The sequence below is a fragment of the Diaphorina citri genome, unplaced genomic scaffold (assembly GCF_000475195.1).
Source record: "Diaphorina citri unplaced genomic scaffold, Diaci psyllid genome assembly version 1.1 scaffold486, whole genome shotgun sequence".
NCBI lineage: Eukaryota > Metazoa > Arthropoda > Insecta > Hemiptera > Psyllidae > Diaphorina > Diaphorina citri.
Genome location: NW_007377921.1, coordinates 15,868 through 43,448, shown reverse-complemented (window position 1 = coordinate 43,448; position 27,581 = coordinate 15,868). Strand labels below are relative to the sequence as shown.

The window sequence follows — 27,581 nt, the reverse complement described above, 5'->3', positions numbered from 1 at the left end:
TGTTTGTTCATGTCCGCTTTCCCCCTACTTTCAGCGGTCAACGCTGGCGTCTTAAATCCCTGATGCGAGTCTCGAGTAGCTTCAGGTTCCGCCATGTCTTGTAATTTGTTCATTGAGGGAAATGAAAAAAATGTTTCGGTAATTTCCTCCACTAGATTCGTCGTCCGATGTTTGTTTGAAATTTTCCATTTTTTACCCCCCACTCGCTGAGCAGGAGTGAGACGCCGCGATCGAATGCGGGCGAGGAATGAAACAGACCTAAGATAAACACCAAAATTTTTTTTTGAAAATAAGACTGCACAGCCGGGTGCAAGAGCGCTTGGATTCAAACAATCCACCAAATGACAAAATAAAAGTTTTTTACTAACCGGTTGATTGTGACTGTTCCACCAAACTATTAAACGGTTTAGCTCTTGTAACCCACCACCTCCTCGGCTGGTTGATTCGATGGTGACGCCCACTTTTTTTGTGGTGACGCACTTTTTTGTTAATTTTCCAAGTTTTCAACAGTGTATAAAAAATTTAAGCTATAACCATTAAGGTTGGGCTATTAAAAAAAAAGTCCAAATTTTTTGAAATGATAAAAATTGAGTTTTTTTTTAATCCACCAATCCACCAGTGTTCATCAACCGGTGGACTCTAGCCGGTGCACCGGTTGTGAATCTTATTTTCAAAAAAAACTTTTGGAATGATTTAAGATTTGGAATTTGAAATTTTGCATTTAGGTATTTGATTTTGATTTTTGATAAGGAGATAAGGATTCAAACATCACATCAGGTGATTTAAGATTTGGAATTTGAAATTTTGCATTTAGGTATTTGATTTTGATTTTTGATAAGGAGATAAGGATTCAAACATCACATCAGATAATCAGATCAGACAATAAAGAGAGGTAAGTAGATCACTATTCTCTTATTTCACTCCGTTCAGTGTAATTTCAACAAGTAAACTTTTTTTTTCTTCAACTTTCCCTTTCTTCTAAGCAAGATAACAAAAGAGTAGAACAGCAAAATAACTCGGAAAACCTGTGCTAGGTGAATGTTTTCTAGTTTCGTTTGGTATTTTTGATTCAAATTCTGTGATTTTGATACACCATTTAGGTTCTCAACATAGGGTAAGTATGTCATAGATCTTCTCGATTACAGCAGTATACAGTATGCCAATCTGCTGTTGGTCTCAGAATCCCAGTTGAACCAGCATTCATGTGTGTAGCCTGAATTTATGGTGGGCCATAAAGATAACTGGGTATTAGGTAAGTATAGCTAAATCCTAGATTGATCTCAATTTTGATTTGGTGAGCCCCGCTTTAAGTAGGTAAGTAACCTGTGTCAACCTAGTTAGCTTGGAGGGTGGCACATCTACCTTGTAAGCACTAAATCATGAGTTCGATTCTCATTTAGGGTGAAATTTTTCCCTAAACAAATAAGATTTGTTTCTCCAATCTTGTCCTTTTTCTCTTCCATTTTGGGACAATAATACCTCTGTTGTTACAATTCCTTCTATCAAACCTCTTGGAAAAATTAATCTCCATGGCCGAGTGAGTATCACACTAGCCTTACACACTGGAGGTCCCTGGTTCGATTCCTGGTGGGATCAAAGACTCTTTTTCCTAATACATTTCTTTTTTTTTCTATTAAGCAACATGGTATTTATTTCACATAACCCTGGAATTTGTCTTACCACATGGAAGAGGAAGGGTGTAGTTTGCAGTGTTGCCATGAAGTGTTCACTGCACTCTGTACTGATTGACATACTCGCCTCAGTATGGGATTATTTAGCAACATTGTACTGAGTTGAAATTATAGTCACTTGTGTACTAGAACAAGAAAGGAATAAAAAAAATATTACAGTCAAGAAAACAAACCTGTACAAGTAACTTTAAAGGTGGGATCACACTATATGGCACAAGGCCATATTTTCTCTGGCGAGAAAAATAAACGTTTGGGACAGCTAAAATATGGCACTCACACGATGCCAGAAAATTCTCTGGTAGGTATTGTATGTTATCTAAAAAACAGAAACGTAGAATATGGGTACGCGAATGGATAAATAAACGTTGTGATGTGGGTTTCACAGCTATGCTTTATGAAGAGTTAAAAGCCGAAGACAGAGAAATGTACAAAAACTTTGTTTGGTTGTGCATTGAAGATTTTGACTTCTTGTTTCTCATCAGTCCACAATGTTTGAATTTTTCTACATTTACGTTTAGTCTCTGCTTGGGAAAAAATCTCTTCTCCAGACATGATAGTTAAAAATAAAAGAAAAAATCTCATCACGGTAAATAATAACTAAGTAAATCAGAAAGAATAATTGATTTCAATCTGAGACCCCTGCCATGTATCTGTTTCTATGTCCAACATGTTGGACATATATTTTGACATGCCAGAGAACTACATATTTGTTGACCATGTCTGTCATAACTGTGTAATGATGCACTCACACGAGTACCATAGAACCTATCACTACCTGCCATACATCTATGGTACCATATCAAAAATTTGATGCCATAGGTGTATGGTCATATAAACAAAGACCAATCACACAGTATGGAATAGAAAATTGCCAGATTATATGTCGATCTGCCATATCGTCTGATCTCACCTTAACACCAAAACCTAGAAGTCACACATTTTACTAGGATTAGAGCTAGGCTTTTTTTTTCTTTTTAGAATAACAAAAATATTAATTTAAACTCTCAAGCTAGGTGGGGTACCTACACAAACTCCAACATTATTCTTACCAAGATGTTTCTATTGAACTAAAACTGAAAACGGGTTTTTCAACAATGACAAAGGTGTATTGAATACAATAATGTTTTATCTATGCAAAGGATCAAATTCTTGTCCTGTTTAAAAATATTTACATTTTAACTGATTCAGCTAATATTAGTCCAGCTAGCCATAGGGTGTTTCAAAATAAATGGTTTTTTTTTTTTAAGTAGGTTAAGTAAAGTACCTAATGAACTTTATCAGTCAGCAGCAATCAGAATATGATTGTGTCAGACTGTCTTAGAGACCTGGACCTAAAGTTTATTCCATCACATACAATCTGATGGTCTGAGCTGACAGACTGCAGTCTATCAGATGGTTTGAGTATGAGTGACAGGCCTTACACACATATAGTGACATTGCCTAAGGCAATCTCCACTATTCCACCCTAATTTGGTAGGTAGGTACCTACAAAGTCTTCGAGGGGGGGGGGGAATGTGTTGTTCAAAACAATGTTTTTGTTTGGAGAAAATGATGCCTCAAAGATAAGTCTTGAGTCTATTTAAATAACCTTATTACAACCCATTTTTCTTACTTGCCTTTAAGTCTGTCTGTGTGTCTGTCTCTCTCTCTTTGTTGTCTATATATATAAAAAAATAAATAAGTAAAAATAAAATAAATCTCTTCCACCTCCAGAGGCCTTAAATAAACATCAAGAACACCAAGATTTTACAAATCCCCCTCCAGATGGACATAGCAAAAACAGACATAGGTAGGTATTCAAGCTAGGTTTCTTCTCATTTGCAAAATCTTAATGTAGCTAGTGGTATCAGCATGTTAAGTAATACACCTTAGTTTCTCATGGATCACTTAATAATGTGCTGGTTACAAATAACCACAGTCCTTCAAAGAGTTGCATATTGTTGGTACAGCCAGTGCCTTAATCAAAAGGGTGACAGCACAAATTGTGATGCTATTTGGCACTTGGGCTATGAGTAGCCTGATGGTCAGTCAGTGAATGGAGGGTAAGCCAGCCATTATTGCTATTACCCTTAGAGCTATGGCTGAAAGTGTCATACAACCCATAACCATACTACTTCTCAGAAGTGAAAGTTGGGCTACCTTAGATAAAAAATAGAAAGTACCTACCTAATAAACTTTACCTCTTTACTCTTGACTTGTTGCCTCCTTACCTGAGACTTTTACGCAATGATAAGATAAAGGATAACTATATTGATCAGTGATATATTACCAGTAGGTAATACAAGAACTTGATAAAAGGAACAAATGGAGCTTTCTCTGACTTTGGTTTGCTCTTCTTTAGGAAGCTCCTTGAGCTTTTACAACTTTCAACTTTCTCAAACTGCGCCAACCTGGAATATCTACGTTTATCTGCGTCTCTGACTTTGGTTTGCTCTTCTTTAGGAAGCTCCTTGAGCTTTTACAACTTTCAACTTTCTCAAACTGCGCCAACCTGGAATATCTGCGATCTGCGCGCTGCGCTAAACTACTAAACTAAACTGCGCTTTTTGTTTACATTTTGACATAAATTGCCCCTTCATTTTTGTACATCTGTTTGATACTACGTGCGATACATTTTAGGGTCCTTTCACACGTCCGCTCATCCAAGTGAGGCCGGGCCAAGCAAGGCGTCTGCACACAATAACGAATCATAGGGCATGGACTGTTGGACTGAAAAGCCTCATCGTGCTTAGCAAAATCTGTAGTAAATTAGACAGTAGACAAAGTCCATTCGGTCTAGCTCCGCTAGATTTCCGGTCTGGGCCCCTACTTTGAAATCCATCAGGCAAATTCACGTTATGGATAGCAAAAATTCCCAGTCCAAAACTGGGCTGATCGCATCATGTAAACGAGGCTTGCGGACTGAAACGACGTCTGTGAAGTAAGCAATGTGTTGTAGGTAGGTGTAGTGGCGATTTGATAACACCGCACCGACCGCAATAAAAAGAAGATAAAAGGCCTGTTTTTCATTCCGACGTGGGTGCGATGCGAAGCCGACGCGTGTTTTTCATTCCACTTCCCCTACTTCAGGAGCTTCCTAAAGAAGAGCAAACCAAAGTCAGAGAAAGCTCCATTTGTTCCTTTTATCAAGTTCTTGTATTACCTACTGGTAATATATCACTGATCAATATAGTTATCCTTTATCTTATCATTGCGTAAAAGTCTCAGGTAAGGAGGCAACAAGTCAAGAGTAAAGAGGTAAAGTTTATTAGGTAGGTACTTTCTATTTTTTATCTAAGGTAGCCCAACTTTCACTTCTGAGAAGTAGTATGGTTATGGGTTGTATGACACTTTCAGCCATAGCTCTAAGGGTAATAGCAATAATGGCTGGCTTACCCTCCATTCACTGACTGACCATCAGGCTACTCATAGCCCAAGTGCCAAATAGCATCACAATTTGTGCTGTCACCCTTTTGATTAAGGCACTGGCTGTACCAACAATATGCAACTCTTTGAAGGACTGTGGTTATTTGTAACCAGCACATTATTAAGTGATCCATGAGAAACTAAGGTGTATTACTTAACATGCTGATACCACTAGCTACATTAAGATTTTGCAAATGAGAAGAAACCTAGCTTGAATACCTACCTATGTCTGTTTTTGCTATGTCCATCTGGAGGGGGATTTGTAAAATCTTGGTGTTCTTGATGTTTATTTAAGGCCTCTGGAGGTGGAAGAGATTTATTTTATTTTTACTTATTTATTTTTTTATATATATAGACAACAAAGAGAGAGAGACAGACACACAGACAGACTTAAAGGCAAGTAAGAAAAATGGGTTGTAATAAGGTTATTTAAATAGACTCGGAACAAGGCATCTATCAACTACTCAGACGATACTTCTCCTCTCTACCCTGCTATGTTAACCTTATACACTTGTTCCATGATGTAAGTGAAGCTGAAAGTCTATAATCTCATGGAGACTTTGTTTTATTAATATTTCATTTGTGTATTCCTAATACTAATACCGGTCACTCACGCTTAGACTGTCGGAAAGTGTGTGGCGAAAAAAGCTTCTGACTGCGATCTCTCAGACCTAGGTCGGAAGCTTCTTCTGTAAGACCAAAAAGTTGAGAACAACCACTATTAACCTATAAGCTACCACTGTTTTTAATGCGAGACTGAAACGACTTTTCAGTCGTATGCTGGCAGTATTTAAACAAGGTATATTCTACAAGGTCTGTGTATTATCTTGTCTTTTTATCATCATTTAATTATTTTAATTTCAGGTATCACTAAAGACTTCCATGGGTCAGTCTCTAGACCTGAGCACTGCTAATGATCTGAGCAAGTTTACTATGGACCGATATGAAGCTATTGTGAAATATAAGACTGCGTTCTATTCATTTCAACTCCCTGTAGCTTTGGCTATGCATATGGTAAGTGATTCTGTATAACTCGTAATCTAGTCTGTGAGGTCAGTAGGTAGTCCAGCTGACTGGCAGTAGCTATACTGGCCTTGTGTAAGCACCACTGGCAACTATTGTTATTATAGTCCAGTGTATAAAATGGATAAAAGTTGGTCCAGTACTCTAGCTTGAGGTGTTTGTGTGTAGATTTGATGTCAGTCCAATTACCTCGTAATGACGACTTTCAGACGCAGCCTCTTCATTGGAGTAAGTGTCAAAGTTTCGCGATTTGCAAAGTTGTGAGGCTACCTTCTGGAACCCTGAGGAATAGGCTCCCTGGACACTAGTTGGATATTCCAATAAAGCGGCAAGATAGCTTGAATCTCCGATTAGCCTTCGTTGCATAAACTAAGAGCTAAGAGCCCTTATCCCCCAGAGTGTAAAAAAAAATCTTCCCTCAAAACCAACAAAGTTCAATGAAGCTATTGTGAAATATAAGACTGCGTTCTATTCATTTCAACTCCCTGTAGCTTTGGCTATGCATATGGTAAGTGATTCTGTATATCTCTGTATAACTCGTAATCTAGTCTGTGAGGTCAGTAGGTAGTCCAGCTGACTGGCAGTAGGTATACTGGCCTTGTGTAAGCGCCACTGGCAACTATGGTTATTATAGTCCAGTGTATAAAATGGATAAAAGTTGGTCCAGTACTCTAGCTTGAGGTGTTTGTGTGTAGATTTGAAGTCAGTCCAATTACCTCGTAATGGCGGGATTAAATTGTACTGACGACTTTCAGACGCAGCCTCTTCATTGGAGTAGAGTTTTAAAGTATCTGTAGTCTGATTTTAATGTAAAGTCATGTGCTGTTCTCACCAAGGCAGGGTTTTATACTTTCTATTTGCTCGTGACAGGCGGGTATGCAAGATGTGGAGGTACACAGGCAGGCGCGGACCCTATTATTGGAGATGGGACATTTCTTTCAAGTACAAGATGATTACCTGGACTGTTTCGGTACCCCTGATGTTACGGGCAAAATAGGCACTGATATAGAGGATGGGAAATGTTCCTGGCTTGCAGTGGTGGCTCTACAGCGCGCTACACCCGCTCAGAGGAAACTCATGGAGGTAAACTAATATGAGACACCCTATATACTCCTAGATCTCTTTATACTTTCCTTATTACCAATTTTAAGACGCCGACCCTATTTAAATAGGAAAAGGCTAGGAAGAAGTAGACCAATTTTAAGACGACCCAGGAATATTTGAAGTTGAAGTCGCTAAGAGACAATGCTTTTAAAGGGTTTTCTTTCATTTTACCTCATAGCTACTACCTGTTACTATGGTTAGACAATGCTTTTAAAGGGTTTTCTTTCATTTTACCTCATAGCTACTACCTGTTACTATGGTTAGACAATGCTTTTAAAGGGTTTTCTTTCATTTTACCTCATAGCTACTACCTGTTACTATGGTTAGACAATGCTTTTAAAGGGTTTTCTTTCATTTTACCTCATAGCTACTACCTGTTACTATGGTTAGACAATGCTTTTAAAGGGTTTTCTTTCATTTTACCTCATAGCTACTACCTGTTACTATGGTTAGACAATGCTTTTAAAGGGTTTTCTTTCATTTTACCTCATAGCTACTACCTGTTACTATGGTTAGACAATGCTTTTAAAGGGTTTTCTTTCATTTTACCTCATAGCTACTACCTGTTACTATGGTTAGACAATGCTTTTAAAGGGTTTTCTTTCATTTTACCTCATAGCTACTACCTGTTACTATGGTTAGACAATGCTTTTAAAGGGTTTTCTTTCATTTTACCTCATAGCTACTACCTGTTACTATGGTTAGACAATGCTTTTAAAGGGTTTTCTTTCATTTTACCTCATAGCTACTACCTGTTACTATGGTTAGACAATGCTTTTAAAGGGTTTTCTTTCATTTTACCTCATAGCTACTACCTGTTACTATGGTTAGACAATGCTTTTAAAGGGTTTTCTTTCATTTTACCTCATAGCTACTACCTGTTACTATGGTTAGACAATGCTTTTAAAGGGTTTTCTTTCATTTTACCTCATAGCTACTACCTGTTACTATGGTTAGACAATGCTTTTAAAGGGTTTTCTTTCATTTTACCTCATAGCTACTACCTGTTACTATGGTTAGACAATGCTTTTAAAGGGTTTTCTTTCATTTTACCTCATAGCTACTACCTGTTACTATGGTTAGACAATGCTTTTAAAGGGTTTTCTTTCATTTTACCTCATAGCTACTACCTGTTACTATGGTTAGACAATGCTTTTAAAGGGTTTTCTTTCATTTTACCTCATAGCTACTACCTGTTACTATGGTTAGACAATGCTTTTAAAGGGTTTTCTTTCATTTTACCTCATAGCTACTACCTGTTACTATGGTTAGACAATGCTTTTAAAGGGTTTTCTTTCATTTTACCTCATAGCTACTACCTGTTACTATGGTTAGACAATGCTTTTAAAGGGTTTTCTTTCATTTTACCTCATAGCTACTACCTGTTACTATGGTTAGACAATGCTTTTAAAGGGTTTTCTTTCATTTTACCTCATAGCTACTACCTGTTACTATGGTTAGACAATGCTTTTAAAGGGTTTTCTTTCATTTTACCTCATAGCTACTACCTGTTACTATGGTTAGACAATGCTTTTAAAGGGTTTTCTTTCATTTTACCTCATAGCTACTACCTGTTACTATGGTTAGACAATGCTTTTAAAGGGTTTTCTTTCATTTTACCTCATAGCTACTACCTGTTACTATGGTTAGACAATGCTTTTAAAGGGTTTTCTTTCATTTTACCTCATAGCTACTACCTGTTACTATGGTTAGACAATGCTTTTAAAGGGTTTTCTTTCATTTTACCTCATAGCTACTACCTGTTACTATGGTTAGACAATGCTTTTAAAGGGTTTTCTTTCATTTTACCTCATAGCTACTACCTGTTACTATGGTTAGACAATGCTTTTAAAGGGTTTTCTTTCATTTTACCTCATAGCTACTACCTGTTACTATGGTTAGACAATGCTTTTAAAGGGTTTTCTTTCATTTTACCTCATAGCTACTACCTGTTACTATGGTTAGACAATGCTTTTAAAGGGTTTTCTTTCATTTTACCTCATAGCTACTACCTGTTACTATGGTTAGGCAATGCTTTTAAAGGGTTTTCTTTCATTTTACCTCATGAAGAAGTACGCATTGCTAAGTTTTTCTTCTGGAATGCGGTCCTGATGTATACCTACATATTATTATTACCTCATAATTTATTTAGACTGTCCCTCAGGGCTGACTAGTCCCACTGAGGTTATTTTTTTTTTTTCTTTATTTTTTAATTAATTTATTTTATCACTTATTTATGGTATACTGAAAAGTGTCATGTTTAATTTATAATTTCATATTCATTGGTAAATTAAATTTAATTGACTGGTTGTTCTGTGAACAGTACTCATACATAAAATCTTGTTATTACTTTCTATTACTCTCAGGATGGGAGACAACCAGCCGTTCCGAGAACGAACCTTATCTGTGAAGGATAAAGTTCCCTCCAGGCGAGAATCAAACCCGTGCCCTAGCGCTTACCAGGCATGCGCGCTACCCTCCAAGCTAACTAGGCTGGCAACACAAAACTTAAATTATAAAGAACAAAACACGAAATGTTAATTTTTTATAGTAAAAGATCTTCTTTATTGATATTTTCATACATTCGTATTGAGTCATATAAAAAACATACCTACCTATTTATTTTACTCTTAGTAGAAGTTAAATGTGAAATTTATTCATGTAGAAGACTCAGAATTGCCTGATAGGTACCTAAAGGGGTTACCCACTTGGAAATATTTCCCCGTTTTTTTATGATTACAATAGTAATACATTTTTTTTTTTTTTTTTTTTTTTTTTTTTTGGGAAAAAGAAAAGGTTCCCCGTTTTTTTATAAAAAAAAAAAAAAAAAAAAAAAAAAAAAAACTTCATAGAACACGAAATTTTAGATAGGTACCTAACATTTCAAAACAGGAACACTATTCTTATTCTGCCGTAGGTATAAAGAAAATCTATGGGTAGATCGAAATAAAACCAAAAATTCAGTAACAATAAAAAAACATAAAAAAGGAAAGAAAAAAGTAATAAATTGGAAAATCAAGAATGAAAAATAAATAAAAAATACATAGAAATCTATCTTAACCTAAAACAACGCTACTGATTTTTATTTTCGTTTCCAAAAAACACAAGGGACTTAACCTTAAATTTAGTTAACTCAGTAAATAGTTTTAATTTTAAATACTAAAATTGAGTTTTTTTCATCAGGCTGGTTTGAGGGTGCCCAAAAATAATTTATTCATAACCTTTTTTACCCACTAAAATCTAAATAAATGCTCATACAAACTCCCTGCTGATTTATGGTGGAACAAATTGTTTTTAAATAAGTACGTGGTTCAGGACAAGCCAAGGGTAATATGTGTTCCGCGACCTTATAGCTCTAATTCCCATTATGAGAAAATGGTGCAGTAAATACAAATCTTTTTCACAGAAAAATATTCCATACTGCCAAGAAGTTCCAGAAAGAACTTCACACTTGCAGTAAACAATTATGACGTAAGCAATATTATAGGAGAAAAACCTTCAACTTTGCATAACCCATGTTAAAGGTTGCGCCAATGTCAAAGTTTCGCGATTTGCAAAGTTGTGAGGCTACCTTCTGGAACCCTGAGGAATAGGCTCCCTGGACACTAGTTGGATATTCCAACAAAACGGCAAGATAGCTTGAATCTCCGATTAGCCTTCGTTAAACTAAGAGCTAAGAGCCCTTATCCCACACAGAGTGTAAAAAAAAAATCTTCCCTCAAAACCAAAGTTCGTTATTCCCTCCGCATTCCACAGTATATACAGCGTGTCTCAGTTCGTCGCGTATACAGGGTGACGTGTTTTACAATTCGGTTTTCTTGGGGTTGCCGCTACGATCATAGCCAGACAGTTCACTGGTGGCGTGCTTAGCGATGAACTTGATGAAGTCGTCCACTTCTCGGCCACCCTGAAATGAGAAATATATTGTTTAGTAGATAATCATCATTACAGGCATATACCTACATCTCCATCATGAATTAATTGTGGTTGTGGTTAAGCTTGCACGGTCGAGGTCCCGGGTTCGATTTCCGGCATAGTGGAAGTTTTTTTTCTTCAGCTCTGTGGCTAGAATATGGGGTGCACTTCGCCTCGTGAGGACATATGAGTAGTTAAATAGCTAGAGACGGAGTGAAAAGATTAATTAGGAATGAGAGTAGCACTGTTCTTTCGGCTATGCTTAGAGTTTAAGGTGCTTCGTGAGAAATGAGTAGCAACTTGGAAGAGAAGGACTAGTGTCAACAAATTCAGGACCTCTTAAATTAGACTCACTTCATATTTGACAGGCTTGGACTTGGAATTCTTGGGCAACCAGAACAGAGTGGGGAAGCCTCGAACTTCAAACAGACTCGGTACATCATTAGCAGTGGCATCCATCTTCACCAAGTCTACATTCTCTCCTTTGAGCTGAAAATAAACATAAAATAGAAACGTTATTGAAATAATTCATTGATTTGAAGATTCGAAACAGAGCTTTTGATAGCCTAATTGGGCCGAAACACCAACAAATCAATTTTCTTTTTGTACCAAAGTTCGTTATTCCCTCCGCATTCCACAGTATATACAGCGTGTCTCAGTTCGTCGCGTATACAGGGTGACGTGTTTTACAATTCGGTTTTCTTGGGGTTGCCGCTACGATCATAGCCAGACAGTTCACTGGTGGCGTGCTTAGCGATGAACTTGATGAAGTCGTCCACTTCTCGGCCACCCTGAAATGAGAAATATATTGTTTAGTAGATAATCATCATTACAGGCATATACCTACATCTCCATCATGAATTAATTGTGGTTGTGGTTAAGCTTGCACGGTCGAGGTCCCGGGTTCGATTTCCGGCATAGTGGAAGTTTTTTTTCTTCAGCTCTGTGGCTAGAATATGGGGTGCACTTCGCCTCGTGAGGACATATGAGTAGTTAAATAGCTAGAGACGGAGTGAAAAGATTAATTAGGAATGAGAGTAGCACTGTTCTTTCGGCTATGCTTAGAGTTTAAGGTGCTTCGTGAGAAATGAGTAGCAACTTGAAAGATGGCAACAAATTCAGGACCTCTTGAATTAGACTTATGTTTGTTGAATTTCCATTTTTTACCCCCACTCCTGACGCAGAGTGAACGCCGCATCGATGCGGCGTAGGAATGAAAAACAGACCTAAGATAAACCAAAATTTTTTTTTGAAAATAAGACTCACAGCCGGTGCAGCGGTTGATCAACCAATCCACCAAATGACAAAATAAAAGTTTTTTTTACTAAACGGTTGATTGTGACTTTCCACCAAACTATTAAACGTTTAGCTCTTGAGACCCACCACCTCCTCGAGCTGGTTGATTCGATTGGTGACGCACTTTTTTTTTGTGGTGACGCACTTTTTTGTTTATTTTCAAGTTTTCAACGAGTTTTATAAAAATATAAAGCTATAACATTAAGGTTGGGCTAGTAAAAAGTCCAAATTTTTTGAAATGATAAAAATTGAGTTTTTTTTATCCACCAATCCCCCCCCCCCCCCCCCCTCGAAGACTTTGTAGGTACCTACCTACCAAATTAGGGTGGAATAGTGGAGATTGCCTTAGGCAATGTCACTATATGTGTGTAAGGCCTGTCACTCATACTCAAACCATCTGATAGACTGCAGTCTGTCAGCTCAGACCATCAGATTGTATGTGATGGAATAAACTTTAGGTCCAGGTCTCTAAGACAGTCTGACACAATCATATTCTGATTGCTGCTGACTGATAAAGTTCATTAGGTACTTTACTTAACCTACTTAAAAAAAAAAAACCATTTATTTTGAAACACCCTATGGCTAGCTTCCCTTTCTTCTAAGCAAGATAACAAAAGAGTAGAACAGCAAAATAACTCGGAAAACCTGTGCTAGGTGAATGTTTTCTAGTTTCGTTTGGTATTTTTGATTCAAATTCTGTGATTTTGATACACCATTTAGGTTCTCAACATAGGGTAAGTATGTCATAGATCTTCTCGATTACAGCAGTATACAGTATGCCAATCTGCTGTTGGTCTCAGAATCCCAGTTGAACCAGCATTCATGTGTGTAGCCTGAATTTATGGTGGGCCATAAAGATAAAAAGTGGTGCCCCTAGCTTTAATGGAGAAGACATCACTACACAGTTATTTCCCTTGGTGGTACCTAATCAAACACACCTAAGTAGTGATCTTTTGAAGACCAACAACCCTCTTATAGCTTGGTTTACAATCCCATGTTTTAGCATTTATTTCTGTGTCCATGCTTGGTGATTGGTGGGGGCATTGTCTCCAAACATTCTCAGAAGTAACCCCCCCCCCCCACCAAGTGTCAACAAAAGATCTATGACAGGGGTTTCCAACTATGGGCGCCAGGCCATTCTTGTGGCCCACAAAGCTTTTTGGGATTTGTACAAACTTACCTAAGTACCTAAATGTAAAAAAAAGATTTGGTATTAAGGCAAAAATCTTTGAATTTTAAAATTCCAATAAAAAAACCCTTAAGTTAAAATTTTTCCCAGTGTGAGGGATTTCTAATCTTGTGGTTGTGTGATCTGCTGATCTGTGACACATTTGAAATTTGTTTTCCCTTCACTACTTTTGAACCTCCTTGCTTTCATTCCGGGTCAAAAATTTTGCCATGTACTTTTATCTCCATGGCTAATCCATACTAGGTTGTTCTTGAGAGGCTCTCAATAAGTCATTAAAGTAGAACAGTTTCCATGCGAAAAATGGTCTGACTTTGCTGGGCATTGAACCTGGCTCTGCCACGTGCAAGACTGGTGAAGTTATCATTGAGTCATGGAAACTGACCTCCTTTAGTGTTGAGCTACAATTAGGAGAATACTTTTTGAAAAAAATTGCTTGCGGCACTCAAAATTCAATCACACTGTAATTCTGAAAAGTTGGGGGGTGCTCCCCTATGTATGTGGCCCGTGAAGTACCTCCACTGTAGAATGTGGCTGCATACACATAGAAGTCGGAAACCCCTGATCTATGATGTTACAAATATCTACTTGAAATGATATTCAATGACAAGGATATTTCATCATATTTGACAATGTTAACACAGCGTCAAGGGTGTCTTTCTTTTTACAATTGAGTCAAATAGTCTTTGATCTGTATGTTGTCCAACGTATCCTGTATAGCATTGTGTAGGGGTTGATGCAGAATGGACAATATCTGTAGTCGCACCAGGTTAGGCAGTGTGGCATACAGGGCGCGCTCTAATAGTTGTCGTGGTGATGTTGCTGACTGTTTTGAGTAATGTTTGCTCAGCTTGATGTGACCTGTTGAATATCAAACAAATAATAATTGAAATAAATAGGGTAAACATGGTTTCCTTGTGTATTGTGCAAACAAAAAAGTTAAATTTGGTAGAATCTCTTGTTAGGTATGTACCTACTAAGTTGCATGCCAATTTTTTGTTAATCATTGATTAAAAAAAATAATATTAAATAAATAAATGATATCCCACACAAAAACCAATCTTGTTAAAGTTTGTTGCCAAGTATAGAATTTAATCATCTATTTCTTATGCATCAATGATAAAATGAGAGGGAGTTTTACCTATTTGAATATCAATAGCATTCAGCTTGGGTGATTTGCTGAGGTCGTTGAGGGTTTGATTCACCGATATCTTGATCTGGACATACTTGAGAGAGAAGCAAGTCTGAGATCGAGTGACATAAGAGAGGGACCAGGCTAGACGGCCCTGTAGGAGGGGTATGCCAATGTGAAGTGAGAGTTGAAGGGTTTTGTTCTCCATGTGGAGAGATATGTCACCTGAGGAAGGGAGGGAGTGATGGAAAATGGAAATTGATTAATGTAATGTTTTGTTTTACTGTGAATAAATACCTATATGCACATTAATATTCAGTCAGTCAACCAATAGCAGAAGAAAAAGAAAAAAAAAAATAGATCTGGTGTGAACATCACACGACTTTCTATTACCTTACATCATGACACATTCTTTTTTTCGATGCTCATTACTAGGGATCAGATTAGTTATCTATTTTTAGTTGTTAAATGAAGTTTAAATTACAATGGTTCACAAATAAAAGGGAAATTTGTTGACACAGGGGAGTATCGAACCCGCAACTTCTCAACATGTTAGTGAGAGAGTGCTAAAAGTAGCACCATTGGATTTCGCGTGAAAAATGGAATAATCACATGGGATTAACTATTCACATGCTTATTTGGTAACGGTTCACGAAAGTAAAAAATCTTCCTCTTTTTTCAAGGGGTTGAACGTCATTGTCACTGTATCTGTTCAGCTTCAGGTTTTTAGTGACAGGGGTTTTATCCTCCATTCAATGACAAGCTACTAGCCTCCTCACATTAACCTCAACCAGCCTCAGTGGGTTTGGGAAAAGCCATAAGCAAGACCGTTAGATGGCCACAAAACACTGCTTGAATCAACTTGTAGAGTGAATTGAACTTACCTATTCGATAGAATGAGGAGAGGCCATGTAGTACGAAATGTTCTATTTTATTCTCATTACCTTGTATAGGTTCCCTATACGTAAGGGTAATAGAAAGTAAAAAATCTTCCTCTTTTTTCAAGGGGTTGAACGTCATTGTCACCGTATCTGTTCAGGTTTTTAGTGACAAGGGTTTTATCCTCCATTCAATGACAAGGTACTAGCCTCCTGCCTCCTCACATTAACCTCAACCAGCCTGAGTGGGTTTGGGAAAAGCCATAAGCAAACGATTGCCCCAAGACCGTTAGATGGCCACAAAACACTGCTTGAATCAACTTGTAGAGTGAATTGAACTTAGCTATTCGATAGAATGAGGAGAGGCCATGTAGTACAATTTTCTTCTCATGGTCAGTCAGTGAATGGAGGGTAAGCCAGCCATTATTGCTATTACCCTTAGAGCTATGGCTGAAAGTGTCATACAACCCATAACCACACTACTTCTCAGAAGTGAAAGTTGGGCTACCTTAGATAAAAAATAGAAAGTACCTAATAAACTTTACCTCTTTACTCTTGACTTGTCACCTCCTTATCTGAGACTTATACGCAATGATAAGATAAAGGATAACTATATTGATCAGTGATATTACCAGTAGGTAATACAAGAACTTGATAAAAGGAACAAATGGAGCTTTCTCTGACTTTGGTTTGCTCTTCTTTAGGAAGCTCCTTGAGCTTTTACAACTTTCAACTTTCTCAAACTGCGCCAACCTGGAATATCTACGTTTACGAGGAGTATATTTATTATTCTATCTTTCAAGATATTTAACATTACTGTATAACTGCTAAGGTTTTTAGTGACGAGGATTTTACCCTTCATTCGGCGACAACACGAACCTCACTAAGACTGAGTGGTTTCAGGAAAATCAAGCAACATGCAAATGCCTAGATGATCACTTGATCACCCATCCTTTTGTAAACTTTGGTAAACTGTAGTGAGCCATTGGGAACTGGCGCATTCAACGTGCCAGCGCCGCTCCGCTGGCTGATATCTTTGGCGATCCCGTAGAGATCATTTTTCTGAGTGAATTCTTCAGTTTGTTGTTCACAGATTCCCTAGTTTATTATTATTTTGTAGATGTTTAATATTAGATTGAATGTAACTGCTAAGGTCATATTGCACCGAAAGCAGAGAAGGAAGAGAGGATAGGAGAAAATCAGCCTTTCCGGGAACAAACCTTATCTGTTTAGGATAAAATCGGCCCCGAGCGGGAATCGAACCCGCAACCTAGCACTTAGAAAATAAACGCGCTACTCTCCAACTAGAGCGTTATCCTCCAAGTGAACTAGGCTGGTAGTGCTGGCACTAGTCTTGCTTACCCAGAAGGTCCAAGTTCTGAAAGTTGAGCTTAATGGTTTCCACGTGACCGTTCGTGTCTACTCGGTCTGCTTCGAGTTTCCCCGCCTGGTTCACAACCAGACCGGCCTTTCCCTCAATATACACGTTGATAAGGGATACATTGAACGGGCCTTGAGATCTAGACCAGAACTGATCCAGTGAATAGTTGCCGAGGATTTCCAGCTTGGACATCAGAATCCCCATGGTGATCTGGAAGAAAGAGGGGTAGCGAAGGGTTAAAGCTGTACTTTCCTTTCGGAAACTGAACTGATTACCACTCTTTAATATGGCGCACCATTTCGGACTGCCTATGATTTCGGTTTAGTGTTAGTCGTTTAGTACAGACGCTACCACGCCAAAAGACGGGAAATGAGCTTCAAAAGAGAGGAAATCATCTCAGTGCCGAAAGGAAAATACGAATTAACTTTGGGTTAGTCTTCGGTCACTTGATGAACCAGCCTTGTTCGCTTAGTTGGAGTTTATTGCGTCTACCTTGTAAGCGCTCGGTCGATTCCCGCTCGGGACGAACTTTATCCAAAACAGACATTCTCTGCTGTTCTAATCCATAAAGAAAAAAAACCAAAAAAAAAAAAAAAAAAAAAACTGGATTCGGTCACTCAGTTTGGACACTGGAATAGGCGATTGAAATTGATTACCTACTTGGCGACGGACTTTAGTGAAGATGGTTTTTGTGGAAGATATCAGTTTTTTTTTCTTTTTCTTTTTGAGAGAGATATCACTGGTTTTTGCATACAATCCAGCTACATACGTTGGAAGATTGGAACCCATACTTGGTTTTCGTATCTAGATAAGATTAGCTTTCTCTAAGCAGCAAGCTAAGGTCAACTAGCGTTGATTTTAGAAATTTTGAAATTTCTTTGTTTCTTGTTTTAACTACCGGGGTTTTTTTTTTTCTTTCCATATGAATTACTTACCTGTTGCTTGTTTGGAAATGGCCGTCTGGTTGTCTATTCGGAACATATCTTCACCTCCCTTGGCGTCCGCATAGCCATCCTCACTTGCCACTACCTCATTGACCACGCCAAGTAGCAGAGTAGTGGTGAAAATGTAAAACAGTTGCATAGTATTTCTTTGATTCTTTGTCCTGGTCCGATTATATAGATCTGTGATGTGTGATTCTTTGCAAGTTATAGCTTATCTTTTATGTTATTAAGAGTCTATCGAAATATATTTTCAAAGAAAACTGCATTTAAATCGGATTGGCCTGAAGTACAAATGGGGGATTAAATTAAATACTTGGCAAGGAACTTTTTCAATGATGGTTTTTGTGGGGGATATCAGTTTTTTTCAATTAAAATCTAATGAACAGAGTCAAATATTAAAATCCTATTGCTATTAAAAGCGATAATCTTACACTTGGTTCAAGGAGACCCAAAAATAAATCAGACATAAAAAGAGGGAAATCCTTCAGGGTAACCTCTTGCTCTCATCTTATCACAATAAATTCTCCCATCATGAACTTCATCCATCCCACAGAACCACAACAGAGATATGGTAAGTACCCTATGATCGAAAGAAGTGATGTGAACATTTTGATATTACCTAGGTTAAACACTTGTTTTGTTTGTTTGATTTTGAAGAAAAGCTTTGTCTTTTATAAGTACAAGTTTTGTGTGAGAGGTAGACGTTTAAGAGCTTCAAAAATTCTCCAAATCAATTTTAAATCAATACTTTCCACATTAAAGAAAAACTTTGACAATGAATCCTTTACATGTGTATAACGCCTAGTGTCTTGTGTTTTCAGGCGTTCCTATTGGAGGAATAGGCGGAGGCTCCATCAACAGGGGATGGAGGGGAGAGTTCTGTCGCTATCAACTCGTACCAGGCATATATGAGTATGAGACACTATGGGCTAATCAGTTCATACTAACTGTACATTCCATTCATGGTAAGTATGGGAGTATGAGACACTATGGGCTAATCAGTTCATACTAACTGTACATTCCATACAAGGTACGTGCTCGTCAGGCAGAGGGTCCTGAGTTCGATTCCCACCATCGACACAAAATTTGAACTCGTATTTTTGAATGCAGATATTTCACCAGGCTACTTTCTGATGTTCTCGTAGGTATTGACACATAGGTATATACATGGGCATAAGCATAACCAATACAACACTTGGTTTGAAATATTCCATTCTACATTCCATTCTACAACCTCCGTGGCCAAGTGGGTATCATGAGGTTTGGACGCCCAGGTTCGATTCCCATCGAGGTCGAAGTTTTTTCGGCTCTGTGTTGGGAGTTCAGGGTGCACTCAGTATTGTGAGGACAATTGAGTAGCTACTTTAATCGAATAGCGACCAGTGGCGGCATTACCAGTGTAAAAAGATTGATGAATGAGAATTTATAGTAAAGGAGGCACTACCTAATGCTGTGATACCCACAAAAGTTGTGAAGAAGCTCTCTGCTTTACCATCCATAATTTGATTGATATTTATTTGTGTGTTCCCAGGCAAGGTACTCTATCAGCAAGTACTCTCCCCCCACCCTCCCCCTCCTGATGGCTCCCTATCTGACTGGACCTGGAATTTCCCCTCGAACCAAGGCTCCTATACCGGTCTATATCCACGGGCCTGGTACCAATACAAGCTTCCAACATGTTGTATGGAAATGTTGGAAATGTCTGAAGTGTTGTAAGTGTTGTAAGTGTATGATCAGTGTGCGCGCTGCTTAAAAGGCTTACAGTGAAAGAAAAATTAGTAGTTGGAAGGAAGAGCTCCTCCAGGAGAAACCTGCTGATTAAAATAAGGACATTAAAAATGCTCGCAAAGTGAGGATCCTGCTATTGAAACCTTCAAAGAATCTTTGGTTTGGTTTATCTTTTTTATGAAGGTCGGTAGGATATTTAGTGAAGTGGTTAGCACGGTGGACTCCGCATGTAAAGGTTGGTGGTTCGAATCCAAGTCAAATCATGAAATTTATCGAGGTCAATTCGTAAGTGGAGAAGGTAAACGAATATCCAACTCACTTCGTTCAGTTATTTTAAGGGATTTTTCACGGTTTGAATCTATTTTCCCATGGAACTATGATAATACTAGGTTATAATATTTCACCTCTATCTCTCCTCAGAATGTATCCATCTGTTCTTATTTCAATCCACACGGCAGCGGATCGGAAATATGGGACCCCCTCCAATCTCATGGAACCCTATCACAGAAGGGCGCTCAATATGGGGACCCTGCTCGCGTTACGCGCCCGGGGGAAGGTCTGGGTGTAGGTTTGAATGTAAAGGAGAGGCTGGGAGCAGGTGTGACGTCACAGATACAGATGAGCTTGGTATGGACCATGGGGGAAGTGAAGTTCCGAAGTGCCGCGAATACACACGAACGATATTATACCAGGTGGTTCCCAGGTGAGTGAATACAGTTGTTTGAAGGTGGGACTTGTGGGCTCGAATTTCGCCTGGTACATTTTTTCTATCCTGGTCCTTGTGGAAGTTTAAAAAATCCGGACTACTGGAATGAAAAAAAAGTGATATCCCCCATAAAAACCATTTTTGCCAAAGTTCGTCGCCAAGTATTCAATTTCATCGTCAGTTTCTCGTCTATCATCATGAAAGAGGTTTACTGATTTGATCACAAACTTGAAAATTTGTCACTGTATTTTTCAATACTTTCATTGTTATTTGACTTGAGTTTTTTATTTCCCCCAGGTTCCAATACAGAGGCAGCAGAACAAATGAGTGCATACGCTATCAAACATTATACTGACTGGATAGATGCTATTGAACATTGGCAATCACCCACACTAGCTAATAGGTAAGAATTACCTATAGCAAAAGTGAAATAAAAATAATCCTTTCATTTTCAACGAATGACTTCAAATTTTTATTTAATTTCTCTGTTAGTTTTTTTCATCATAACCCCCTAAAAATTGATCTTTTCATGTACCTATGGTGATTTTGATGAAATATAGATGGTATGTACTTAGATTTCCAAGTATTAAAAAAGGAAGAAAAACATATTCACTAGATTTGGGTCCAATCGGGCCTTTGGGGGACATCATGGGGTATATTTCTGCGTAAGTTTTACAGATGATTGAATCTCAAATTCCATTTGATTTCAGTGAGTTACCAGATTGGTACAAGAGTTGTATATTCAATGAGTTATATTTTATATCTGATGGAGGCACAGTTTGGTTCCTACATGATGATGAGAACAGCTTAGACCCAGAGGATCCTAGGTAAGTCCTTTTATCCTTCCTTCACGTTACGGAATCAATTTTTAGCAGTTAACAAATTTTTCTCTTGTGCAAGGCGTATGATCACCAAGCCCTGAGAGCTAACTCTTTGCCAATTTTGAATCAACAAGACCCTAATGTGAACCTAGTTTGCTTGGAGGGTAGCACGTCTCTACTTTATAAGCGCTAAGTCGCTGATCTGATTTCTGCCCGGGGGTGGATTTTCTCCTAAACATACAAGGTTCGTTCTCGGTTCGGCTGGCTTTCTCCTATCCTGTCTTCCTTCTCTCTTCACCTTCAGGACGATAAGACTTTAGCAGTTACAGTTCTCTTTATCAAACCTCTTAGAAAAAAAAACAAGACAAAAATCTTCACTAATTTCCCCTCTGACAGGAAAGAGTACGGTCGGTTTGCATATCTGGAGGGTCACGAGTATAGGATGTACAATACGTACGACGTTCATTTCTACGCCTCCTTCTCTCTGGCTGCGCTGTGGCCCAAACTAGAACAATCCCTGCAGAGCGACTTTCGGGACAGCGTGTACATGGCTTTGAATCAGAAGAGATGGCTGATACATAGTGGTGATATGTGTGCTAGGAAGAAACCATTGAGTGTACCTCATGATTTAGGAGATCCAGGTAAGAAATTGAACATCTTTTGGGGGGGTTTTAGGGGTTTTTAATGCTAGGGATCAGATTCAGTGGGTCAACCATCAGTAGCACGCGGTTACGTTTATTCTGACCAAGTTCTGTTCTGTTTTATGGTGATATGTGTGCTAGGAAGAAACCATTGAGTGTACCTCATGATTTAGGAGATCCAGGTAAGAAATTGAACATCTTTTGGGGGGGTATTAGAGGTTTTTAATGCTGGGGATCAGGTTCAGTGGGTCAACCATCAGTAACACGCGATTACCTTTATTCTGACCAAGTTCTGTTCTATTCTATGATATTACAGAGGAGGAGCCGTTTTCTCTGATCAATGAGTATAACATATTGGATATTGTATTGTATTACAGAGAAATATGGCGCACCATTTCGGACTGCCTATGATTTCGGTTTAGTGTTAGTCGTTTAGTACAGACGCTACCACGCCAAAAGACGGGAAATCAGCTTCAAAAGAGAGGAAATCATCTCAGTGCCCGAAAGGAAAATACGACTTAACTTTGGGTTAGTCTTCGTTCAAAAAAGGTCACTTGATGAACCAGCCTTGTTCGCTTAGTTGGAGTTTATTGCGTCTACCTTGTAAGCGCTCGGTCGATTCCCGCTCGGGATGAACTTTATCCAAAACAGACATTCTCTACTGGCCCGTAGTTTATTCGATCGTGATTAGAGAAAATCAGTACCTATGTACCTACCTAATTTGTTTAATATTCAGTTTATTATTATTCTTGTTTTAATATTTTGATTTTACTTTTATGTAATGATTAAAAATCAAGACTACAGCCCGTTCTCCCTTTATTCCTTTTAATGTTTCCTAATAACTACCAATATAATGTTTAAGTTACCCATCCATTTATTGCCCTTGCTCGGGGTAGCTTAACATAGGTGACGCTAAAACCGGTCTTAAATTATCGACACCCTAAATTTGATGCTCCGGAGGTAACCCAGCTGAATACCAACCACACGCAACGTTGCTTAACTTCAATGAATTCTCTTTTGTTTCAGTATCCCCCATGCTGTGATATCAACATTCCACCACCTCCTGTAGGTTTACTAGAGCCAGTAATGGGTGGCCCAAAAGTTAGTCCGTTTGGGTTCAAAGTGAACTTCGACCACCAGTTTCCAGAGAAATGGACGCAGCATCATCGGCCCACCCTGTACCAAATATATAATATGATCGGAACTATAGTCAGGTGAGGATACCAACCTCAGTGGTGTAGTGGTGGACTTTGGATCTGAAGGTTGGTGGTTCGAGTTCCAAGTCATGGAACTTATCGAGGTGTATTAAGCTGAGTACGATATTTGTGACAAGCATTTAAGTAGGCTTAACACATTTGATAGGAAATATGCTCTACCTGCCTGGTGGTGTGTTCGTATACTTGGTCAAGACGCTCGCCTGATAATCAAGAGGACGAAGGTTCAAGCATTTTTTTTTTTACTCATTAACAATACGTAGATATTTAATAACTCTGAAAATACAAATTCTATGTGAGATTAAAACGAAACTATCCTATTCCCTTTGTCTACAGATATATCTTGTATTACATCTACACAGTATACTTTCAACGCAAGAAACCCATCATGAACTTCATCCATCCCACAGAACCACAACAGAGATATGGTAAGTACCCTATGATCGAAAGAAGTGATGTGAACATTTTGACATTACCAATGTTAAAAACTTGTTTTGTTTGTTTGATTTTGAAGAAAAGCTTTGTTTTTTATAAGTACAATTTTTATGTGAGAGGTAGACGTTTAAGAGCTTCAAAAATTCTCCAAATCAATTTTAAATCAATACTTTCCACATTAAATTTTCAGGTTGACAATGAATCCTTTACATGTGTATAACGCCTAGTGTCTTGTGTTTTCAGGTTGACAATGAATCCTTTACATGTGTATAACGCCTAGTGTCTTGTGTTTTCAGGTTGACAATGAATCCTTTCCATGTGTATAACGCCTAGTGTGTTGTGTTTTCAGGTTGACAATGAATCCTTTACATGTGTATAACGCCTAGTGTGTTGTATTTTCAGGCGTTCCTATTGGAGGAATAGGCGGAGGCTCCATCAACAGGGGATGGAGGGGAGAGTTCTGTCGCTATCAACTGGTACCAGGCATATATGAATATGAGACACTATGGGCTAATCAGTTCATACTAACTGTACATTCCATACAAGGTAAGTATGGGAGTATGAGACACTATGGGCTAATCAGTTCATACTAACTGTACATTCCATTCAAGGTACGTGCTCGTCAGGCAGAAGGTCCTGGGTTCGATTCCCACCATCGACACAAAATTTGAACTCGTATTATTGAATGCAGGTATTTCACCAGGCTACTTTCTGATGTTCTAGGAGCCGTTTTCTCTGATCAATGGGTATAACGTATTCGATGTATCAGACTGGAAGGATCTGAATTTAAAGTTCATCGTGTCCATATATCGGGATTATGCACTACACAAAGACATTCGGTTCCTGACCCGAGTCTACCCGACATGTCTCGAACTTATCCGAAAGTGTGAGTCGTTTGATAAGCAAGGATTGGGTATAGTTCAGAATGGTGGATTTCCAGATCAGACGTTTGACTGTTGGACAATGACTGGAGTCAGGTGAGACAACAAGGGGCCCGCCCTTGTGGCTGAGTGGTTTCTATTTTAAACACACTGTTGTTGAGTAGGGATGGGCCAAGCTCTACTTGATATGGGTCAATCTGGAACATGTAGAAATTAATTAGAAGAAAATAAAACGCAAATTAAATCGTTTTTAATGGTCTAAAATTTCCTTTCTGCGTCTAAACATTGGTACCTACCAAATTTAATCAAAATCGGACTTGGTGCAATAGTATATTAGTGCAATAGTATATTACTCAGGTTATCATAGGAACAAGTTATCTAAATGCAAAGTCATCGAGTTATAACTTTAAAGAAAATAAAATATACTTTATTCATCTTACCCGAATAAGACTGAAAATTCCCTTTACCCCAGCAGTCTAATTTATTTTTATCAATTTGATGGGATAAATTGTCACCTTACCCGTCTTTCTCTCAGCAGCTGTCGCACAGTTCGGATCAGGTTATCAATAGGAAGACCTGCTTTGGGTTCAAACGAGTGATTCAAGGCCTTCAGATTATCATTCATGTTCTGCAGAATCTTGACGTTGAATTCGGCGAGCATGGAAGGTTTGAGAGATTCGAATAGAAATGGTCCGGCTGAATTCAGAGCTGTTTGTATCATGCTGCCTGGAACGGGGTTTATAAAGATAGAATACGAGGAGTATATTTATTATTCTATCTTTCAAGATATTTAACATTACTGTATAACTGCTAAGGTTTTTAGTGACGAGGATTTTACCCTTCATTCGGCGACAACACGAACCTCACTAAGACTGAGTGGTTTCAGGAAAATCAAGCAACATGCAAATGCCTAGATGATCACTTGATCACCCATCCTTTTGTAAACTTTGGTAAACTGTAGTGAGCCATTGGGAACTGGCGCATTCAACGTGCCAGCGCCGCTCCGCTGGCTGATATCTTTGGCGATCCCGTAGAGATCATTTTTCTGAGTGAATTCTTCAGTTTGTTGTTCACAGATTCCCTAGTTTATTATTATTTTGTAGATGTTTAATATTAGATTGAATGTAACTGCTAAGGTCATATTGCACCGAAAGCAGAGAAGGAAGAGAGGATAGGAGAAAATCAGCCTTTCCGGGAACAAACCTTATCTGTTTAGGATAAAATCGGCCCCGAGCGGGAATCGAACCCGCAACCTAGCACTTAGAAAATAAACGCGCTACTCTCCAACTAGAGCGTTATCCTCCAAGTGAACTAGGCTGGTAGTGCTGGCACTAGTCTTGCTTACCCAGAAGGTCCAAGTTCTGAAAGTTGAGCTTAATGGTTTCCACGTGACCGTTCGTGTCTACTCGGTCTGCTTCGAGTTTCCCCGCCTGGTTCACAACCAGACCGGCCTTTCCCTCAATATACACGTTGATAAGGGATACATTGAACGGGCCTTGAGATCTAGACCAGAACTGATCCAGTGAATAGTTGCCGAGGATTTCCAGCTTGGACATCAGAATCCCCATGGTGATCTGGAAGAAAGAGGGGTAGCGAAGGGTTAAAGCTGTACTTTCCTTTCGGAAACTGAACTGATTACCACTCTTTAATATGGCGCTTGCCTAGTATGACCTTTGGAGAGGGAGGGAGTGAGAGATAGAAAGAGAGAGAGAGAGAACGAGAGATATCAGGCTCTCTCTTCAAAGGCCAACTAGTGATTCAGTGAATAGTAGAAATCAGAAAAAGGGTCTTTCTGGAGCTCCAAAGCCTGATTGGGTGGAAAATGTGATGAAAAACATTTTTTTCGTGTTGAAAATATTTGCCAAATTTCATTTAAACGAGATTAACCGTTCAGAAGTTACGGCGAGATTTTCAGAAAAAAAGGCTCGTACTCATTTTTGAAGGAAGTCGTTTGTTTTGAAAGCAACTATATTTAAATTTGTCCCTGGCCCAGATTACCTTCTGTTATGTTCAGATTGTGAATAAACCTAGTTATCCTCCTGAGTAGTATGAGCCTATTACATGAATATGTCGAATGTCTATCATGTGCCTATTTCTTCCTATAGTAAGTTAATATACTAATGAAAAGTAATCAATATTCGAACTCATATCTCTGGAAATTCCTTTGGTATCCTACATTCTACCCGCATGATTTGGAATAAATTTTATTGAATGAACGAAGTGAAGTCTGAGATTTAACGCCACGACTTTTCATTAAATCTGTCTGTTACTGTCTGTCTGGTCGCGATCTGTCTGTCTGGAACGGTTTGTTCCATTTCGATGAAATTTGGCCAGAACGACAACACATGTAGGGTGTTCTTTTAGAGGTTTGTTTTTTAAACTATAAAAGACATACTATTTGAGGTATAGTTATGATATTTTGTTTATTGGAAAGCTAAAAGTATGCCATTTAGTATTTGAATACTAAGTTTGGGCATACGGGCCCCTCGGATAGCTCGAACGAAGCGAAACATTTGGTTTAATTTTTTTCTTGTTTTGTTAGCACATAATTTTGCTCAATTTCCCTCACAATTTCCCTCCACAATCGTGCGATTTGACACCTTTGGATGATTTTCTTTCGGAATATGTGTAAAATCATTAGTTTATGGTGATAAAAAATAAACTTTGGAGCACCTGGAAGACATCATTCACCTTTTTTGCAGATATACGGCTTCAGATTATGGTGCTGTTCTATTCTGATTCCCTTTGTTAAACATTATCTGATCTTACTCACTTTGACAATAGATCTATTTAGATACCTATTGATCTATTCTATTCTACTATAAAAATAGATCTGTACCAGCGATTCCCAAACTAGGGTCCGCGGCCCCCTGGAGATGGCTCTCTAGTAAAGTTGAGTCACATAAAATATAGTAAAGGGGTCGCGGCGCCTTCGTAATTGAAAAAAGGGCGGCCGCATAGAAAAAAGTTTGGGAACCGCTGATCTATTCTATTTACCTCCATGGCCGGCAAGTCCGTATGAACTTTGACTATCCGGAACTGAGACAGGCCGTAGATCTGCATATGATCGAATGTCATCTTACTCTTCTGTAGATCTGGCACAGGTAGGGGGTCCGGTATTTGGATAGCCGGTAATCCGACCGGATCTTCCTGCTGGTAGTGCTCGATAATCAACCGGATGCGGTCACTGAGCTTGGCCA

At 38.5% G+C, this 27,581-nt stretch overlaps 4 protein-coding genes across 4 annotated transcripts in view; 2 read left to right on the top strand and 2 right to left on the bottom strand.

Annotated features, from left to right (window-relative positions):
• Positions 1 to 7,227, top strand: part of LOC103509305 (farnesyl pyrophosphate synthase) — a gene marked incomplete at its 5' end in the record, with an annotated part of 9,344 nt that extends 2,117 nt beyond the window's left edge. The window contains 4 exons of the mRNA XM_026823689.1: positions 3,076 to 3,092; positions 5,534 to 5,619; positions 5,961 to 6,110; positions 6,990 to 7,227. Coding sequence (XP_026679490.1) covers positions 3,076 to 3,092; positions 5,534 to 5,619; positions 5,961 to 6,110; positions 6,990 to 7,211 — 475 coding nt within the window. The remainder of the gene's footprint in view (positions 1 to 3,075; positions 3,093 to 5,533; positions 5,620 to 5,960; positions 6,111 to 6,989) is intronic.
• Positions 771 to 24,205, top strand: LOC113465331 (non-lysosomal glucosylceramidase-like). The gene is made up of 4 exons (XM_026823691.1): positions 771 to 892; positions 22,878 to 23,065; positions 23,402 to 23,493; positions 23,903 to 24,205. Exons 2-4 carry the CDS (start codon positions 22,938 to 22,940, stop codon positions 24,091 to 24,093), a joined length of 411 nt encoding a protein of 136 aa, XP_026679492.1. The 5' UTR covers positions 771 to 892; positions 22,878 to 22,937; the 3' UTR covers positions 24,094 to 24,205.
• LOC103509302 (probable protein disulfide-isomerase ER-60) lies at positions 10,747 to 11,651 on the bottom strand. The gene is made up of 2 exons (XM_008473909.3): positions 11,493 to 11,651; positions 10,747 to 11,130 (listed from the first exon to the last, which is right to left on the bottom strand). The coding sequence occupies exons 1-2, from the start codon at positions 11,595 to 11,597 to the stop codon at positions 11,026 to 11,028; spliced, it is 210 nt and encodes a 69-aa protein (XP_008472131.1). The 5' UTR covers positions 11,598 to 11,651; the 3' UTR covers positions 10,747 to 11,025.
• Positions 13,110 to 27,581, bottom strand: LOC103509303 (the record flags this gene model as incomplete). The annotated part of the gene is given in 7 exon segments (XM_008473910.3): positions 13,110 to 14,481; positions 14,762 to 14,977; positions 15,637 to 15,682; positions 24,522 to 24,578; positions 24,902 to 25,107; positions 25,727 to 25,955; positions 27,379 to 27,581. Coding segments are annotated over 7 exon segments (1,154 nt in total), but the record flags the coding sequence as incomplete, so codon positions are not given.

Excerpts from the sequence above, each read along its gene's own strand:
- LOC103509302 (XM_008473909.3), bottom strand. The coding sequence starts at position 11,597 with ATGGATGCCACTGCTAATGATGTACCGAGTCTGTTTGAAGTTCGAGGC. Across the intron at positions 11,131-11,492 it reads CCAAGCCTGTCAAATATGAA|GGTGGCCGAGAAGTGGACGA; the intron begins GTGAGTCTAATT and ends TTCTCATTTCAG.
- LOC113465331 (XM_026823691.1), top strand. The coding sequence starts at position 22,938 with ATGGGTGGCCCAAAAGTTAGTCCGTTTGGGTTCAAAGTGAACTTCGAC. Across the intron at positions 23,066-23,401 it reads ATGATCGGAACTATAGTCAG|ATATATCTTGTATTACATCT; the intron begins GTGAGGATACCA and ends CTTTGTCTACAG. Across the intron at positions 23,494-23,902 it reads AGAACCACAACAGAGATATG|GCGTTCCTATTGGAGGAATA; the intron begins GTAAGTACCCTA and ends TTGTATTTTCAG.